Source organism: Prionailurus viverrinus, chromosome B3 (genome assembly GCF_022837055.1).
Source record: "Prionailurus viverrinus isolate Anna chromosome B3, UM_Priviv_1.0, whole genome shotgun sequence".
Lineage (NCBI taxonomy): Eukaryota > Metazoa > Chordata > Mammalia > Carnivora > Felidae > Prionailurus > Prionailurus viverrinus.
The window spans coordinates 57389667-57409797 of NC_062566.1; the positions used below are offsets into that span (position 1 = coordinate 57389667).

Consider the following 20131-nt stretch of genomic DNA (forward strand, 5'->3'; position numbering starts at 1 on the left):
ACAGCTCAGAGCCTGGACCCTGCTTCGGATTCTGTGTCTCCCTTTCTCTTTGTTCCTCCCCCACTCCCACTCTGTCTCTCTCTCAAAAATAAATAAAGATTAAAAATAATGATTTTCAAAAAGGGCATGTCTTAAAATATTGAAGACATAAATCTATGAGGAGGGAAACATTACTGGATTTTCACAGGAGATGATTAAATAATCTAATTCATCAGATTATCATTGGTGGGGCTTTTGTTTATTCTCATTTGAGAAACAGGATGCTAGAGTGTTCACTGTGTAATGGGCTGACACAGGTGATAATGAAATAACATTAGACCTTTGAGTTGCAATAGAGGAGGAATTTATGAGTATGGCTAAAATTAGTGGGAGGGCAATTCTATTGCTAGAGAAGACAAACATACCTATTACCATCATTCTCCTGCAGAAGAAGAGGAGGTGACATACACAGTCATTGATCAGTTCCAGCAGAAGTTTGGTGCTGCAGTAAGTATTGACCTTCCTACTATTGTCTGCATGTAGGTATCATGTTTATGTCTGATAAATTGGTCTCTTATTAAAGGATCATTGATATTTTCCCTAATAATTCAACAAAATAGGGGCGCCTGGGTGGCTCAGTGGGTTGGGCGTCCGACTTCAGCTCAGGTCATGATCTCACAGTCTGTGAGTTCAAGCCCTGTGTCGGGCTCTGTGCTGACAGCTCAGAACCTGGAGCCTGCTTCAGATTCTGTGTCTCCCTCTCTCTCTGACCCTCCCCCGCTCATGTTCTGTCTCTCTCTGTCTCAAAAATAAATAAGAACATTTAAAAAAATTTTTAAAAATAACAATTCAACAAAATATATGAGTGCCTGCTATATGCCAGGCCTCGTTCTGAGGTCTGAGGTAAATAATAATAAAGACAGGGGCGCCTGGGTGGCTCAGTTGGTTAAGCGTCCAACTTCAGCTCAGGTCACGATCTCGCGGTCCGTGAGTTTGAGCCCTGTGTCGGGCTCTGTGCTGACCGCTCAGAGCCTGGATCCTGTTTCAGATTCTGTTCCACTTATTTCACTTATTTCCATTGTCTCCCTCTCTCTCTGACCCTCCCCTGTTCATGCTCTGTCTCTCTCTCTCAAAAATAAACGTTAAAAAAATTTTTTTAAAAAGATAATAATAAAGACAAAGTTCCACCCATCAGGGAGTTTACATTTTAATGCAAGAAAATAAACAATTGCATATTACCCGGTGAAAAGTGCTATGAAGAAAAATAAAGTGTGGTTTGAGGAGTAGAGTGCAAGGAGTTCCTATTTTATATAGGGTGGACAGAGAAAACCTCTGTGAAGAGAGGACATTGGAACAGAGACCCCAAAGAAGGGAACTAGCTATTGGATATTTAGGTAAAGAACTTGAAAAAAGCATAATTATCAAGTGCAAAGACTCTGAGGATGAAGCACACTTAACTTGTGTGGAGGAACAAACAGCAGGGATGCAAGACCACAGTGAAGAAGAGAGATAGGAAATGGAAAGGGTCAGGTGGAAGATCGGGCAGGGCATTTTGGACCATTTTAAGGATTCTGAGTTTGACTTGAGTAGGATAAAAAGCCATTGGCAGTTTTAGAGGTGAGTCAGATATTTTTTTTTACTCCTATTTAAAAAAATTCATTCTAGATTCTCTTTTTAGGCATCTATAATCATATATTCAGACATGACAGTAACTATTCAGCCTAGCGTACAGTTCACAGATGGACTTCAGGGGAGTCATTAAGCTTTCTGTTTAGATGCAAGCTTATACTTGTGCATGGGTGCATTTTTTTTAATGGGAGAGCATTAGCTTTCCATGGATTCTTTTTTCTTTAACCACTTAAATGAGATGTAGTTCACATGCCCTAACATTGACCAATTTAAAATGTATAGTTCACTGGATTTTAGCATATCTACAGAGTTGTAAATATGTCACAAAGAATTTGAAAAAATTTTCCTTTTTTTGAAGTTTTTTTGTTTTTGTTTTTAAAGTAATCTCTACACCCAATGTGGGGCTCAAACTCACAACCTGAGATCAAGAGTCACTCTTCCGGGGCGCCTGGGTGGCTCAGTCGGTTGAGCGTCCGACTTCGCTCAGGTCACGATCTCACGGTCCGTGAGTTCGAGCCCCGCATCAGGCTCTGTGCTGACAGCTCAGAGCCTGGAGCCTGCTTCAGATTCTGTGTCTCCCTCTCTCTCTGGCCCTCCCCCCGTTCATGCTCTGTCTCTCTCTGTCTCAAAAATAAATAAAAATGTTAAAAAAAAAATTAAAAAAAAAAAGAGTCACTCTACCAACTGAGCCAGGCCAGGCACCCGTAGACATTTTCGATACCCCCAAAAGAAACCCTACACTTGGTAGGTGTCACCGCCATTCCTCCCCAGTCCCCAGCCCTTGGCAACTTTTCTGCCTCTATGGATTTGCCTGTTTAGGACATTTTGTATAAATGGAGTCATACAATATGTAGTCATTCATGACTGGCTTTTGCTTAGCATATTTTCATGGTTGATGTATTTTATAGCATGTATCAGTGTTTCACTTATTTCCATTGCCAAATAATACTCCTTTATATGGATATACCATATTTTATTTATCCTTTCACCGTTTGAGTTCTTCCTACTTTTTGGCTATTATGAATAATGCTGCTATGAACATTCATGTACAAGTTTTTGTTTGCACATATATTTTCATTTCTCTGGGATAGATACTTACGAGTGCAATTGCTGGATCATCTAGTAACTCTGTGTTTAACTTTTTGAGAGTCGACCATTGTTTTCCAAAGGTGCTATACCATTTCACATTGCCACCAGGAGGATATGGGGGTTCCAATTTCTCCACATTCTTACCAAAACTTGTTATCTGTCATTTTGATTGTAACCATCTTAGTGGTGTGAAGTGGTATCTCATTGTGGTTTTGACTTACATTTCCATGATGGCTAATAATGCTGAACGTTTTTCATGTGCTTACTGCATATTTATATATCTTCTTTGGAGAAATGTCTATTCCCTTGCCCATTTTTTTTACATAGGCTTCACGGCCAACTTGGGGCTTAAACTCATGATCCTGAGATCAAAGAATCACATGCTTTACCAATTGAGCCAACCAAGTGCCCCTCCTTTGCCCACTTTTAAATTGAGTTATAAGAATTCTTTATATATCAACATATTCTTTGAAGGGTCAAATGATAATAACAAAAAATGAGGTAAGAACCTGGAAATTTGAAGAGGTTGTTGGAAATTCTTTTCAATAGGGAAATTCAGGTTTTGTTTTCAAAGTTCTGCAGCCTTCTTGCTATTGCCTGAGGATGGAACTAAAATTCAGTCCCTTTTTTTAATCATTGATGGGAGATACTCAATGCAGAACACTCTATGCTCTCTAGAGGAAGATATCATGCTAGTGAAAGTTACCATGTCCTTCTATTCTTGAGTAATTTGCCTGCCTGTAAAATGGGGAGAATCTTGTATCATATAGATGTTTTCATAGATTATGGATTAAGGATTTTAGAAGTGTATAATGTTTTGAAATAGGATAAGATTATAGATAATTGAAGGACCAGCATGTGTTCTTGGAATACCGTGACATCAGTTTTGAGTCACTTAATGAATCTAAGACTTTAAGGGACCTATTGAGTTCTTGTTTCTCTCATTCTGAACAGTATATACTGTGAGACTCAGCCACTATGTGAGTTCCCTTCTGGTACAGTAAATTGCCTGTGTCAGGGCAGTGTTCTTTGCATGAGGAATCTGGTCATAAGGACAGAACTCTTTTGGGGGTTCCTGGGTGGCTGAGTCGTTAAGTATCCAACTCTTAATTTCAGCTCGGGTCACAATCTCATGGTTCGGGAGATTGAGTCCCACATCGGGCTCTGTGCTGTCAGCCCAGAACCTGCTCAGGATTCTCTCTCTCCCTCTGTCTCTCTCTGCGCCTCCCCCTGTTCATTCACACACTCTCTCTTTCTCTCTCAAAATAAATAAATAAATATTTTTAAAAAGATATAAATCTTTTGCTATAGTATCAGTGATAACAAAAGTTATATGAGTTTTCAACTCTTAGCATCTAGAATATGATTTATTTTCCAGTTGTGTAATAATTTTGCAAAAAATAAAAAGAGGATTAGAAATGTTCAGTGTTGTGTGTGTGTGTGTGAGAGAGAGAGAGAGAGAGAGAGAGGGAAGCAGACTTGTGTTTTGGGTAAGTCAAATTTTGTAAGTTTAGAAAACATTATCCACTTTGTTAATTGCTAGCCATTTTACTTGTGCCATTCATGATGTCATAATTGGAACATATATTCCCTAGAGATTTTCTTCCTTTTTCTCACCAGATGCTTCACATCAAGAAGCAGAGTGTCCTGAGTGTGGCAACAGAAGGTGCTAATGTGTGTCGTCATGGGAAGCTGTGTTGGCTTCAGGTAAAAGATACTTTAAACTTTTTATTTTGAAATAATTGTGGATTTACTGGCAAATTAATTTTAATTGTCTTCTTGATGTCACCTCAGTGTCACTGTCCTATATAACTTGTTTGGAATGTCTTTCACTCTTCTAGTACTTTTCTCTTTTCAAAAGGAAAGATGGGCACCTGGGTGGCTCAGTCAGTTGACCGTCCAACTCTTGATTTCAACTCAGGTCATGATCCCAGGCTCGTGGGATTCAGCCCCAGGTTGGGCTCTGCACTTAGTGGAGCCCAATTGGGATTTCTTTCCCTCTGTCCCTCCCCACCCACCGCTCATTCTCTGTCTCTAAAAATTAAAAAAATTTGAAAAAAAGGAAAGAGCTTCTGTCACTTTATAGGTTCACTTTTATAATCATCATTGCTGGACTCATCAAGGCTCTGTTTGAGGTCTTCTTTCCCAGCTCTGTTCTCTCACCTTAGATCTATGAAGAATTTCAGAGGCGGCTGGCTGGCTTAGTGAAGTGTGCGACTCTTGATCTTGGGATTGTGAGTTCGAGCTCCATGTTGGGTGTAGAGATTACTTAAAATAAAATCTTTAATTTAATTAATTTTTTAAAGTAGTCTCTACACTTAATGTGGGGCTTGAACTTCCAACTCCAAGATCAAGAGTCACATGCTCTACCAACTGAGCCAGCCAGGCATCCCAAAAATAAAATCTTAAAAAAAAACCCACAAAGACACGTGAAGAATTTTTATTTTACCCTCTGGTAGGTAGCATTCCACAGCAGTATTCTGCCACATCATTTTCATTTTCATGGACCTGGGAGATGTCAGGTGAGGATACCAATTATGTCAAAAGATGTTTGTAGTGAGCCTTGAAAAGTTATAGGATGGGCTTTGGATCAACCTCGGCAGCATCAGTTTTTAAGGGGGGTCAAGAAAACAGGCTGAATATTCTTTGAGTCAGGAACTACCTCTACCTATTGAGATTATCAATTTTATTATTATTGGCTATCTGCCCACTTCTCAGGGTTACACTGAAGTATGTATCCTAAATAATTCAATTCAAAATATGAAAAAAATTATGTGAGAACCTAGTCTCTTGGCATCATTTTATGGTGAAAAATCAGAAACCACTTTAGTTAACAATAGGAGACATTACTGTAGATTTGATAGATCTTACACAGCTGCCAAAAATTGATGACGAGTACAATGTAGAAAAATGTTTGAAAAGTTATGAGTGGAAAACAGCAGGATATAGAACTAAAGGCATATTCTCAGAACCATATACATTGTTTGCATATGAAAAATGGAAAGGAGCAATGTGTGGCATGCATTGGTTCACCGAAGAAATGTCTAAGCTATCCATGCTCCTAGTTCTGTTCTAGTTGATATATGTGCAGTGGTGAATCTGTTCTCTCACAGAGTTTATAGTCTAGTAGAGAATTACTCTCCAAACTTTTATAACGTGCCTATTCAGTTCGTATAGTTAAGGAAGTAGAGAAAACACAGGGAGTGTCTGTTTTAAGTGTCATATTCTAGCAGACAACATGAAAGATCTGAGAATGGGTGCCAGGTAGGCCTGGAAATTGTAGCTATATCAACAGCTCCTAAAATGACAAAGATGGCATTAGACTGCCATGTCGCTGGCTCTCTAGACCTTATTTGATCTCTCTTTGCCTTCATTCTCTGACTTAGTAGATTATCCAGCAATATAGTACTGCCTTTGTGACCTTTATGATCAGAAACAATCTGAAATTCTTATAATTGTATAAAATTGATCTAAAAAGCCACGTTTCACATCCTACCATTTGTGGCACTTTATTTGTTGCCTTTTTAAAACTGCTAAAGGGCAGAAATCTTGTCTTATGAGTAGTATTTTTTTTCATCTTTATTTATTTGAGAGACAGTATGTGCGTATGTGCTTGGGTTGGGGGGTGGGCAGAAAGAGAGGGAGAGAGAGAATCCCAAGCAGGCTCCTCACTGAGCTTGGAGCCTGATGTGGGCCTTGACCTCACGACTGCAAGATCACCACCTGAGCTGATACAAGAGTCGGAGGCTCAACCAACTGAGCCACCCACATGCCCTTTTTATGAGTAATTTTATGTAACACCTAACACAACCATGCATATTATGAGACTCAGAGAAATAGCATTTTTTGTTATTAACAATGAAATGCTGTTCCTTCCCTTTCAACCTATAATCCTTGGATTGCTAAAATGCCATGTGTGAAAGGTAAAACATTAAGTTTGAGACTGTAAAAAGCAAAAGGCTAAATCCACTAGCTTGTGTCTCTTTCTGTTCTTTTGAAAAATCAGTGATAGTTTTTCTTAGATTAATTTAAACTTCTTTTTCCTAAGAATCACTGAGTGCCTATTGTTTACTTTAAAAGCGACAATCTGAGAGGGGCATCTGGGTGACTCAGTTAAGCGTCTGACCTTGGCTCAGATCATGATCTCATGGTTTATGAGTTCGAGTCCCACATCTGGCTCTGCACTGACAGCTCAGAGCCTGGAGCCTGCTTTGGATTCTGTGTCTACCTCTGTCTCTGCCCTGCCCCACCCCTGTTTGGGCTCTGTGTCTCTCACTCTCTCAAAAATAAATAAACCGGGGCGCCTGGGTGGCTCCGTCGGTTGAGCGGCCGACTTCGGCTCAGGTCACGATCTTGCGGTCCGTGAGTTCGAGCCCCGCGTCGGGCTCTGTGTTGACAGCTCAGAGCCTGTAGCCTGTTTCAGATTCTGTGTCTCCCTCTCTCTGACCCTCCCCCGTTCATGCTCTGTCTCTCTCTGTCTCAAAAATAAATAAACGTTAAAAAAAAAAAATTTAAAAAAATAAATAAATAAACCAAAAAAAAAAAAAAGTGAGGATGTGAGGAGCGCCTGGGGGGCTCAGTCAGTTGAGTATCTGATTCTTTTTTTTTTTTTAATTTTTTAAATGTTTATTCATTTTTGAGAGAGAGAGACAGAATGTGAGCAGGGGAGGGGCAGAGAGAGAGAGGGAGACACAGAGTCTGAAGCAGGCTCCAGGCTCTGAGCTGTCAGCACAGAGCCTCATGTGGGGCTTGAACCCACAAACCCTGAGATCATGACCTGAGCCAAAGTCAGACAGTCAACTGACTGAGCCACCCAGGCACCCCAGCATCTGATTCATGATTTTGGCTGGGGTCATAATCTCGTGGTTCATGGGTTCGAGCCCTGTGTTGGGCTCTGCACTGGCAGTGAGGAGCCTGCTTGGGATTCTCTCTCTCTCCCTCTCTCTCTCTGCCCTCTCCCCAGAGACTGTCTCTCTCAAAATAAATAAATAAAACTTAAAAAAAATAAAAGTGAGGATGTGAAATATTTTATCACATGTCTTTCTTGATCCTCAGATCCCCTTCCCTAGTTCTTTTTTATCCTTTGTATGTCTGGATGGTCTTTTGTAGGTAGCCACAAATAGCCGAGTTTACTTATTTGACATTTTCCTTCTGGGAAGTCGTGCTTTCAACAATGGACTTCAGATGGTATTAGAAGACAAGAGAATTTTGAAGGTGAGTGTGTAAGCTGATTCCTCAGCTATTAAGATTAGCAACCAGGTTCTGATTACTCTGTCTTTGTCTTCTGATTCCTTAGGTTATCCATGATTGTCGTTGGCTTTCTGATTGCCTCTCTCATCAGTATGGGATTTTGCTGAATAATGTCTTTGACACACAGGTACATGCGGAGAAACCATAGATTCAGTCCAGCATATATAGCTTTTATAGGAAATAGGGCTTATCTGATGAGTGATTGAATTTTTGTGTGTGCCTCATTCTTGTCCACTTGTCATTTGGTGAACTGTGAAAGCACTACAGAAAAGTTACTTAAAATTATTTAGGATTTTTTCCCCTCATTTTGCTCCAGAATTTGTCAAATAAGAAGCAAACTCTGGGGCACCTGGATGGCCCAGTTGGTAGAGCATGTAACTCTTGATCTCAGAGTCATGAATTTGAGTCCCACGCTGGGTGTAGAGATTACTTAAAAAATAATAATAATAATATATCAAAATTAAAAAAAAAGAAGCAAGCTCAATATTCTACAGCATTCAAAAACTCAAAGGATTTGGAGGTCATTCAGAAGTCTGACATGAATCACTTAATGTGAGGTAAATAATCACATCTGTGCCTTTAGCACATATGTATCAGGATTGATGGCTAGTCAGCATGTAGCTCAGAGAAGCAGGTTGTCTTAGATATGCCCCCAAAGCCTATTCTAGGCCAAAATAGCCTGAATATATGTGGTTTGTCTCTGCTCTAAAGAACTCTAGAGAAATAAGAAATCCTTAGTTTATACTAACTAGCTCTTAGAGCTCATGTGTGTTTCTGGTTTGGCTGTGAGAATAGTAAAACCACTAGTTTTCATTATGTTTTCTTTAGGTTCTTCTAGTCTTCTAGGTTTATGCCAGTTAAAGGGACATGTTGAATACATAAGCCTAGTGCCTTTGGAGAGGTTTAAAATAATGAGTTAGCCAGTTACCTTTTTTTTAAATGTTTACTTATTTTTGAGGGAGAGAGAGAGAGAGCACGTGCACATAAGTGGGGGAAAGGCAGAGAGAGAAGGAGGCAGAGGATTCAAAGCCAGCTCTGCACTGACAGCACTGAACCTGATGTGGGGCTCAAACTTAGGAACCGAAATGTGAGATCATGACCCGAGCTGAAGTAGACACTCAACTGACTGAGTTACACAGTCATCCCTCATTTTATTATTATTATTATTATTATTATTATTATTATTATTACTATATTTTAAATAATCTCTATGCCCCAGCCAATGTAAAGAAATTTTTTATTTTTTATTTTTTTCAATATATGAAATTTATTGTCGAATTGGTTTCCATACAGCACCCAGTGCTCATCCCAAAAGGTGCCCTCCTCAATACCCATCACCCACCCTCCCCTCCCTCCCACCCCCCATCAACCCTCAGTTTGTTTTCAGTTTTTAAGAGTCTCTTATGCTTTGGCTCTCTCCCACTTTCACCTCTTTTTTTTTTTTCTTAAAGAAATTTTTAAGTTTATTCACTCAGACAGAGAGAGAGAGCATGCACACGTGTGCGTGTAAGTGGGGGAGGGGCAGAGAGAAAGAGGGAGAGAGAATCAATCCCAAGCAGGCTCTGAACGGTCAGTGCAAAGCCCAATTTGCGGCTGGAACTCAGAACTGGGAGGTCATGACCTGAGCTGAAGTCAGACGCTTAAATGACAGCCACCCAGGCACCCATATTTTTTTTAATTTTTAAAAAATTTTTGGGGTGTCCGGGTGGCTCAATCAGTTAAGCATCTGAGTTCAGCTCAGGTCATGATCTCACAGTCCGTGAGTTTGAGCCCCGCATCAGGCTCTGTGCTGACAGCTCAGAACCTGGAGCCTGCTTTGGATTCTGTGTATCCCTCTCTCTCTGCCCCTCCCCTGCTCACGCTCTGTCTCTCAAAAATAAACATTAAAAAAAAATTTTTTTTAATAAAAAACAAAAATGTTTAAATTAAAAACTGTTTATTATAGTGAGAGAGAGTGCAGGCAAGTGGGGGAGAAGGGCAGAGGGAAAGAGAGAGAGAGAGAGAGAGAGAGAGGGAGAGAGAATCTTAAGCAGGCTCCATGCTCATCAGGGAGCCCAACATGGGACTTAATCTCATGACCATGAGATCATGACCTGAGCCCAAATCAAGAGTCAGATGCTTAACCAACTGAGCCACCCAGGTGTCCCCTAGCCAATTATTTTTAGCAGATATTCCTAAAAGTTCAATTTTATGTTGTTAAATGTAGTTCATGTTTGCTCTTTATATATCTGCTCATGATGAACTTTATACCATTTCTCTTGTTTACATGTTCCTTGGACCTTCTTTCAGGATCTTTCACTATATGGAGATTATGTCTGGCTTCCTCCAAAATGTAAGAGAGAAGGGTGCCTGGGTGGCTCAGTCAGTTAAACGTCCAACTTTGACGCAGGTCACTATCTCCTGGTTTGTGAGTTTGAGTCCCGCCTCAGGCTCTCTGCTCTCAGCCCACTTTGGATCCTCTGTCTCCTTGTCTCTCTGTCCCTCCTTCCCACTTTCTCTCTTTCAAAAATAAATATGTATATAAAAAGAAAAAGATTCTTTGCCTCTGCCCCTCGCCTGCTTGTGTGCACACGTGCATGCGTGTGTGTGTGTGTGTGTGTGTGTGTGTGTGTGTGCTCTCTTTCAAAAAAATTTAAGTGGCGCCTGAGTGGCTCAGTCAGTTGGGCATCTGACTCTTGATTTTGGCTCAGGTCATGATCTCATGGTTTGTGGGTTTGAGCCCCTCATTGGACTCTGTGTTGGCAGCGTGGAGTCTGTTTGGGATTCTCTCTCTCTCTCTGCCCCTCTCCTGCTTGCTCTCTCTCTCTCTCTGTCTCGTGAATAAATAAATAAACATTTAAAAAATTAAAAAATAAAAACTTCTTTAAAAAAAATAAAATGTGGCAGGGACACCTGGGTGGCTCAGTCGGTTAAGCATCTGACTGGCTCAGGTCATGATCTCACGGTTTGTGAGTTCGAGCCCCACATCGGGCTCTGTGCTGACAGCTCAAAGCCTAGAGCCTGCTTCAGATTCTGTGTCTCCCTCTCTCTGCCCCTCCCCTGCTCATGCTCTGTCTCTCTTTCTCTTCCAAAAATAAATAAACATAAATAAATAAATAAATAAATAAATAAATAAATAAAATGGGGGTGCCTCGGCGGCTCAATCAGTTAAGAGTACGATTCTTGGTTTTGGCTCAGGTTATGATCTCACGGTTCATGAATTCAAGCCCTGCATCTGGCTCTACACTGATAGCAAGGGGCCTGCTTGGGATTCTCTGTTTGCCTCTCTCTCTGCCCCTCACCCACTCATTCTCCATCCCTCTCTCAAATAAATAAACTTTGAATTAAATTAAATTTTTTTAATATAAGAGAATTTCTCATTGTTCTCCTGAGGCTATTAGGCTTCTTTTTTTTTTTTTAATGTTTATTTTTGAGAGAGAGAGAGAGAGAGAGAGAGCACAAGTGCAAGAGGGCAGAGAGAGAGAGGAAGACACAGAATCCGAAGCAGGCTCCAGGCTCTGAGCTGTCAGCACGTTAGGCTTCTTGATTAGACCCCATATGGAGACGTTGGCATATCTTTCCATATTTTCTTTTCACATTTCCATAGTACAGGAAGCAAGAATTCAGAATTTTTCCAATTTTTTCCCTTTAACACAATGTATTGATTTCCTATTGCTTTTGTAACAAATCACCACAAATTTAGCAGCTTAAAGCAAAATAAATTTACTCTTTTACAGTTCTGGAGGTCAGCAGTCTGAAATCATTTTCACTGAACTAGTGTCAAGATGTCAGCAGGGTTGGTTTCTTTTGGAGGCTCTGAGGGGAGTCTCTTTCTTTGCCTTTTCAGGTGTTACCTGTATTCTTTGGCTTGTGGCTCCTGCCATCTTCAGAGTGCACCACTGCAACCTCTGCTTCTATCACCCGATCGCCTTCTCCCGTGACTATAATCAAATCTCTCTGCACCTCCCTCTTATTGTTACATTTAGGGCCCACCCATATAATTCAAGAGAATCTCCCTACCTCAATATCCTTACCTTAATCACTCCTACAAAGTCATTTTGCCATATAAGATAACATTGACAGATTCCAGGGGTTAGGATATGGATGTCTCTGGGGGCCATTATTTAGCCTGCCACACACAGATTAAATAATATGTCCAATTCTTAATTTTTTTAAAGATTTTACTCTTTTTAAGTTATTTTTACACCCAGCATGGGGTTTCAATTCACAACCTTGAGATCAAGAGTCGTCGAATGCTCTACCAACTATGCCAATCAGGTGCCCTTCCATTTCTTAATTTTATTCCCTTTCCTTACCAACACTTTCCCAGAGTTGCTGATAAGTAATACAAACACTTACTGAAATTTATTTTCCTTTCTCCATTGTCTAAAGGCACCAAAGAGTAATAGATAACTGTAAGGCAGGCAAATAAAAGGAGTAGAAGACAAAGTAGACAAGGATACATTAAAGTTGGGTGATCCTTTTCCTTTTTTTTTCCTCCTAATTTTTTAGAATAAGTTGACCGAACATCTTTTCTGTTGGCATTATCTATCATGTGGGTCTTTGGGGAAAATGGTCTTTAATGACATTTTTCTAAATATATTTCTACTTATGCCATGAGATAGGTCTCTATAAATATTCTATATTGTACAGACAAGTCTTTTTTTTTTTTTTAATGCCACAGGTAGCAGATGTCCTTCAGTTTTCCATGGAAACAGGTGGCTTTCTTCCAAATTGCATCAGTTCTTTACAGGAGAGTTTAATCAGACACCTTAAAGTAGCCCCTAAATATCTCTCCTTTCTGGAAGAGAGACAAAAATTGATTCAGGTGGGTATTAAAGAATGTCCCACATGACATTAATTTTTTCAAGTGTTTTGTGAGCAGGATTATCATCATATTATATAGACAACTGACAGTTGTTATGTAAGCATATGAGCATTGCCAAAATCTTAATTGTTTCAAATGGAAATAGTTTGTGATCTCAAGTGAATAAAAGCCAGGATTCAGATTTGTACTCTGAAATAAATTTGCAATTCTCCAGGGGAAGAGAATTCCCATATTGTTGGGAATATGGATTAAGGTGATGGAAGAAAAATCATCCCAATTATTTCTCCAAAAGTAAGGTAAATTTTCCCTAGTTCCTAATAGCTCTGCCTACAAACTTAGGTCATGACTATATTGGCCTCAGTTTTGGTCCTATAATTAAGTCTACTTCAGTTTTGAATGAGAAGTCCTGATTGATTGATGGATCAGTTGATTGATCCATCTCTCTCTTTCTCTCACCCTCCCACTCCATCTTTTCCCTCTAACATACACACACTCATACATACATGAATTGTGTGTGTATATTTTCGGAAGGCTAGCCAGAGTGTGAAGATAGAAGATAATAACTGAAGAAAATGACAGTAACTCCTAAGCAACTCTTGAATAAACATTTACTTTCTTTAAAGTTTTGCTTATTATTCAGAGAAAATTGTTTTCGTGTTTCTAGGAAAATCCAGAAGTGTGGTTCACACGACCTCTTTCACCATCTTTACTGAAAATTTTGGCCCTAGAGGCTACCTACCTACTACCCCTTCGTTTGGTACTCCTGGATGAGATGATGTCTGACCTAACCACCCTTGTGGATGGTTATCTAAACACCTATCGAGAAGGGTCCGCAGATCGCCTGGGAGGCACCGAGGTAGGTACAGCTGTCTGTGACTGTATTTTTAGGACTTCCACTTCTGTCTTGGTCCTCGTGGAGGGCACAGTGATGCCCACTTTTCACTGCTACAGCAAATCCTGAGGCCAACTTGGTAATAAATATTTTTGAAGGGGCTATAGCTTGGGCTTAATTCATCTCTTTGAGTACTTTTTCACAATATTAAGTTATGTTCTGTCAAGGAATGAATAAATTTAAGATTTAATTACTAATTTTTAAGAAGCCAGCATAATGTAACAGAACTGTAGACCTGGAGTTGGCAAACTATAGCCCTAAGGCCACATCTGGCCCACAGATTGTTTTATGCAGCTCAAAGGTAAGAATGGTTGTTATAGTTTTAAAGGATTGTTTAAAAAAAGTGTATGCAACAGAGAGCATTTGTGGCTAAAATATTTATTATTTGGCTCCTTACATAAAAGGGTTACAGTCTGCTGCTATTAGCCATTTTCACTTAGGAATACTGAAGCAAAATCCTAAATAAAGTAATAGCATTTTTGGTATGATCCCTACTTAGATGTATTATACTAATACATCTTTTTAGTATCTTTTAACGTGCTGCTGGTTAGCAAATTATCCATTTTACTGGAACAAACAAAGTCTTATGATTATCTCATGCATGCTGAAAAAAATGTAACTTTCCTGTATTTTGCTCTCACTGTTTAACAACAACAAAAAATTATAAAAATTCTTGCATACCTGGTTTGATTGGAGAATTTAAATATCTCTCATTTATCATCATAAAACTAAGGAGTTTTATAACTTTATTTTGTTCTCACTGTTTAGTGCTGAAAAAATTTGGTAATATTCTATATACATTACTGATTAAAGTTGGAATGCCTGATAAAACATATATCACAAACAAGAAGTCTACGTAATGTTTGATTGGGAACACTAACAGCATTCCCATTAATATCAAGAAAATACAAAAATTGTGACTACCACAACTACTTTAACATTTTTTTGAAGCTATTAGCCAATTAAATTTGAAGGAAAAAAAAAAGACAAACTACAAAAATTGAACAGGATGAATCACAATTATGCCTGGCCTATGATACAACTGAAAACTGAAGAAAATCAATGGAAAAAGATTACCACAAAGGAACAATTTAGTAAAATGAATACTGATATAAAACGTGATAGCTTTCCTACATCCATACACACAGCAAGAAAACATAATGGGAGAAAACATCCACTTATATGATTGTAACAAAAGGTAGAATACCTAGAAATAAATATTATAAGAAATGTGAAATATAGAGATAAAGAAAACATTAAAATATTACTGAATGACATAAGAGGACTTAAATGAATGGTGACACTAAGTATTTTTAGCAATCAGTTATTCCTGAATTAACTTTTGAATTTACCTCTATTCTAAGAAAAATATTAACAGCAGCTTTATTTTTGCAAACTATGATTGTAGTGTTTATAAAGATAAATATAAATAAGAATAATCCTGTCAGCTATGAAAACATTTAAGTCTATATTAAATAAAACAGGTGTGGGGCGCCTGGCTGGCTCAGCCAGTAGAGCATATGACTCTTGATCTCGGGGCTGTGAGTTTGCCACTTTGGGTACAGAGATTAGTTAAAAACAAACAAACAAAAAATTAAAAATTAAAAGTTTGTGACTGGTACGTGTGTAGGCAGATCAATGGAAAATAGTAGAGAACCCAGCAGTAGCTCCAATATATCTATCGGTATGGTTGGGATAAAGGTAGAATTTCCAATTAATGATAAAAAGATAATTATTCAATAAATGGCTTTAGGCAATTGACTAACTATTGTAGGGGAGGAGATCAGAGTTGGATTACTATTTCTTTTATTACCAAAGTAAACTCCTTGGATCAAGTATTTATGTAAACAGTGAGATTTTAAAATTATTGGAGAAAAAAGAATTAAAAGAAAATTATTTCACAATAAGGAATGCTTTTCTTCCCCCCACCCCAATTCGTTGAGGAATAACTGATAAAATTAATTGTGTATAGTTAAAGTGTACATTGTGAAAATTTGCTATACATATACATTGTGGGAATCATTATTGACACTAAGATAATTAACACATTTGTCACCTCATATAGTTAACTCTGTGCGTGTATGGTGAAAATGCTGAAGATTTGATCTCAGCAACTTTCAATATACAATACCAAATTATTAACTATAGTTACCGTACTGAACATTAGACCTTCAAAATTTATTTTTCTTGTAACTGAAAGTTTGCACCCTTTGACCTACATCTCCCTCTTTTCCCTTCCCCCCCATCCCCTTGCAACCCCCATTCTATTGTTTCTATGAAATCAGCTTTTTTTTTTTTTTAATTCCACATATAAGTGATACCATACAGTATTTGTCTTTCTCTGTCTGGTTTATTTCACTCAGCATAATGCCCTCTAAGTGCATCAATGTCACAAATGGCAGGATTTTTTTTCTTTTTTATGGCTAAATAATATTCCATTGTGCGTGAGTGCGTGTGTGTGTGTGTGTGTGTGTGTGTGTGTGTGTGAGTGAGAGAGTAACATTTTTTTTATCCATTCATGCATTGATAGACACAAGTTGGCTCTTATGAATAATGCTACAATATAAAGGGAGTGCAGACGTCTCTTTGAGATAGTGCAGTCATTTCCTTTGTATATATACCCAGATGTGAGATTGTTGGACTGTATGGTAGTTCTATTTTTAACTTTTTAAGGAATTCCATACTGTTTTCCATAATAGCTATACCAATTCAATTTCTATTCCTGCCACCTGTGCATAAGAGTTCCCTTTTTTCCACATTCTTGCCATCATTTTGATAATAGCCATCCTAACAGGTCTGAGGTGACAACTCATTGTGGTTTGGATTTGCATTTCCCTGATGATTGGTGATGTCAGATACATTTCATATACCTATTGGCCATTTGAATGTCTTCTTGGAAAAAACGTCAATTTGGGTCCTTCATTCATTTTTAAATTGGATTACCATTTGCTATTTTGCTACTGAGTTGTATGAGGGAATGCCTTTCTATGTAATGCAGAAATACTCTGAAATCATAAAAGATGAATAAATTTGAGTTTAAAATTTTTGTTTGGTGAAAATACTGTGAAGAAAGTCAAAAGGCAAGCAACCTGGGAAAAATTATTTGCCTCGTGTAACAAAGAGAACATTTTCTTAATATGTTCTTTATTGTAGCATTTATGTAATGACAGGATACTGGAAACAACCCAAATACCCATCTATATGGATTTGGTTAAATAAATTATGGCATATCCATACAGCCCTTAAAAATGCTACTATAGAAGAATGTCCAAGGTAAACTTCATGGCTTAAAAAAATCAAGATGCAGGGGCACCTGGGTGGCTGAGTCAGTTAAGCGTCCAACTTTGGCTCAGGTCATGATCTTGCAGTTCGTGAGTTCGAGCCCTGCATTGTGGAGCCTGCTTTGGTTTCTGTGTCTCCCTCTCTCTGCTCCTCCCCCGCCCATGCTCTCTCTCTCTCTCTCTCTCTCTCTCTCTCTCAGTAATAAAGAAACTTTAAAAAATCAAAATGCAGAAGGATATATAACACTGTTAACCATTTGTATAAAATAATTTTTAGAAAGAGTTATCAAAATAAAAGTTTGAGAGAAAACAAAAATTGAAAAATGCAATCCAATGAGAAGATAAATATTTAGTAAAGGATATTTATACACACATAATCACAGATGCATAGACTATCTTTGGGAGGCTACATAAGAAATTGCTTTTTAGAAAGTGCCCTTGCTAAGGCAATTGGGACCACAGGTTGGAGGGAACACTTCTCATTGTGTAATCTTTATACATGCGCACACACATGCATAACACACAACACACACACACACACACACACACACACACACACACATATAACTGTGGGTTCAAAATATTTAAGTTAAGGGGCGCCTGGGTGGCTCACTCGGTTGAGCCTCCAACTTGAGCTCAGGTCATGATCTCATGGTTCATGAGTTTGAGCCCTACATCAGGCTGTGCACTGACAATGAGGATCTTGCTTCGGATTCTCTTCCTCTCTCTCTGCCCCATTCCTGTGTGCTTGCTCGCTCTCTCTCTCTCTCTCTCTCTCTCTCTCTTTCTATTTTCTCAAAATAAATAAACTTAAAAAAATGAAGTTAAAATATATTTGTTAATAATTAAAAAAAAAATAGTACTACTATAGTTGAATACACTAGAGGGAGCTATAAGAACACATTTGAGTTGATCCTGACTTACTAAATACTTTTAAGTGTAGTGCAAGTGATTTTAAGGACCATATTTAGAAGTTTGGTTACAGCAGACTTGTGTTGTTTTCTTTTCTTAGCCTACATGTATGGAGCTTCCAGAAGAGCTTCTTCAACTCAAGGATTTCCAGAAGCAGCGCAGAGAGAGAGCTGCAAAAGAATATAGGGTGAATGCACAGGGACTCCTAATAAGGACAAGGATACATCCAAAGAAATCAGTGCCAGAGACAGCAGGGAAAGAGGAAAAAGTAGGGTTTTCCTTACTTTGTAAAAATTCTGTACTAGATGAAACTCATCATGTAAATTTGCTGAAAGAAGAATCTAAGAGTAAACAAACTTCAACAGAGCCTCAACATGTACCTCCCATGAAGGAAGAAACCAACGAGGATTCTATCAATAAACTCATTTGCCCTGAGTCAGAGAGGCTAGAGGATCAGAGAATAGCTCAAAAAGAACACAGTAAGACACCCAAACAGGAGTTTCAGACAAGTTTATCTTTGAAAGAGGAGATAGAACAGTTACTGATGGTGCAAAACCAGGAAGATCTAAAATGCACAAAACAAGATACTTCAGTGTCTCCTTCCCTTCCTCAGGAAACCAGAGTCTCTCCAAGTGACACCTTTCATCCTTTTAGAAAAGCCGTGTTTCCTACGTTTCCTCCCTGTCCAGCCTTGGAGAAAACGGATTCTTGGATAAATCCCTCTCCAAATCTGTCTTAGAAATGCGTGATTTGTTTTTGAGACCATGAAGGTGGCTCACTTCTTCTACCAGCAGTACCTTCCTCAGAGCTTAAGTTTGTCATGTTGGAAATTTAGTTTTGCCTCAGTCACGAAGGAACGCCTTAGGGAAAATGATATTCTATTGCTTACTTCTACATGCCTGGAATTTGATTAGGATGGGAATGAATAAGTTAAATAATGGAAGAAGTAAATTTTTTTATTATGTCACTGTGTGGAAATATTTCCGGTGGTCAGAGCAAATTATTTCTCATAATTTGGGTTTGGAGGATTTGAGGAGGGGAAAAATCTCGGGCTTAGTATCTGGAAGCTATATGCTTTTAAACTTCTTGTTTTGTTTTTGTTTTTTTGTTTTTATTTTTAATAATTTAAGCTCTATGCCCAACCTGGGGCTCCAACTCACAACCCCAAGATCTGAAGTCACATGCTCTACTGACTAGCCAGCCAGGCACCCCTACTTTTAGACTTTTGTTGTATTTTTTGGTCTGAAAAAGGTTGGTAAAACTTTTGCCAATAAGTTTAAAAAAATTGGGAACTGATAACTTTACCAGTACTTTTTTCCTTAGTAACATTTTCCTAAAATATTAACTTTAATTTATCAATTGTACCTCAAAAAAGCTGAGAAAATACCGACTTTTTAAAAATTTTATTGTTTTGTCTGTTTTGTGTCATAGACAGACACTAGTTAATATTATTAACAGGCATCAGTATCCCAGTTTTAATTTCTTTTGATTCCCTTTACTTTTAGAAGGTTTTGTCCATTTTTGTAAGAAAGCAGGGGCTTCTTTTGAGTATGTTTATTATGTAAACTTGAAGTTTGATTCCCCTCTTTTGCCTGGAGTTGGTATACTTTTTTTTTTTAATTAAAAATTTTTTTTTTCATTTTAAGTAGACCACACCCAATATGGGGCTTGAACTCACGAACTTGAGGCTAAGAGACACATTTTTCTACCAACCAAGCCAGCCAGGCACCCAGTTGGTATACTTTTTTAGGGTGAAAGGAAGGCAGCTTGTACGGAGCCCTTTTTATATTGAATACTTGCAAGGTGCTCACGTTCTATTGTATACAATAACCAATAAACCTGTTTTGGCATTGGATTATCTCTTTTCTTTGTTTTATCACAGTAGGAATATGTTAGAATATGTCTGGATTCTCGGTCCGGAGTCCAGTCTAGAAATCTATAAGTTGACTCTCATACAGGTTCTATTATTTATTGTGCTTGTAGGAAACTTAGGGACAATCTACAATTAGAAACATCCTTGTCTGCACTCACTGATTCTATTATGAGTGCCATTGAAAGACTAGTTGTGCCCTTCCAAACTCCAAAGCCCAGATCTAGTCTAAACTCAAGATGAAATCAGGCCCAAGAACAGTCAGGCCCAACAGCCCTGCTGTTGCTGTGTCTCACTTTTTCCTTAGTTTAGAAGGTCATGTGGGGCCAAGATGGCTTCTGCTTCATCTTGGGTAAATACATCTTCAGATGTATTTCAGATGTATTTCAGAATGTGGTTAATCTAAGTTTACTCTGGAAAGT

The 20131-nt window shown here is 38.5% G+C and overlaps 1 protein-coding gene across 11 annotated transcripts in view; it reads left to right on the top strand.

Annotated features, from left to right (window-relative positions):
• Positions 1–19694, top strand: part of EXD1 (exonuclease 3'-5' domain containing 1) — a 37249-nt gene extending 17555 nt beyond the window's left edge. For 7 of the 11 annotated variants that reach the window (XM_047862687.1, XM_047862686.1, XM_047862694.1 and 4 more), the window contains 8 exons: positions 428–486; positions 4318–4404; positions 7807–7911; positions 7994–8074; positions 11774–11863; positions 12611–12754; positions 13419–13610; positions 17940–19694. In XM_047862687.1, coding sequence (XP_047718643.1) covers positions 428–486; positions 4318–4404; positions 7807–7911; positions 7994–8074; positions 11774–11863; positions 12611–12754; positions 13419–13610; positions 17940–18578 — 1397 coding nt within the window. In that variant the 3' untranslated portion in view covers positions 18579–19694. The remainder of the gene's footprint in view (positions 1–427; positions 487–4317; positions 4405–7806; positions 7912–7993; positions 8075–11773; positions 11864–12610; positions 12755–13418; positions 13611–17939) is intronic. The other 4 variants (XM_047862696.1, XM_047862697.1, XM_047862692.1 and 1 more) reach the window with 2 other exon arrangements.
• Positions 19695–20131: the final 437 nt, after the last annotated feature.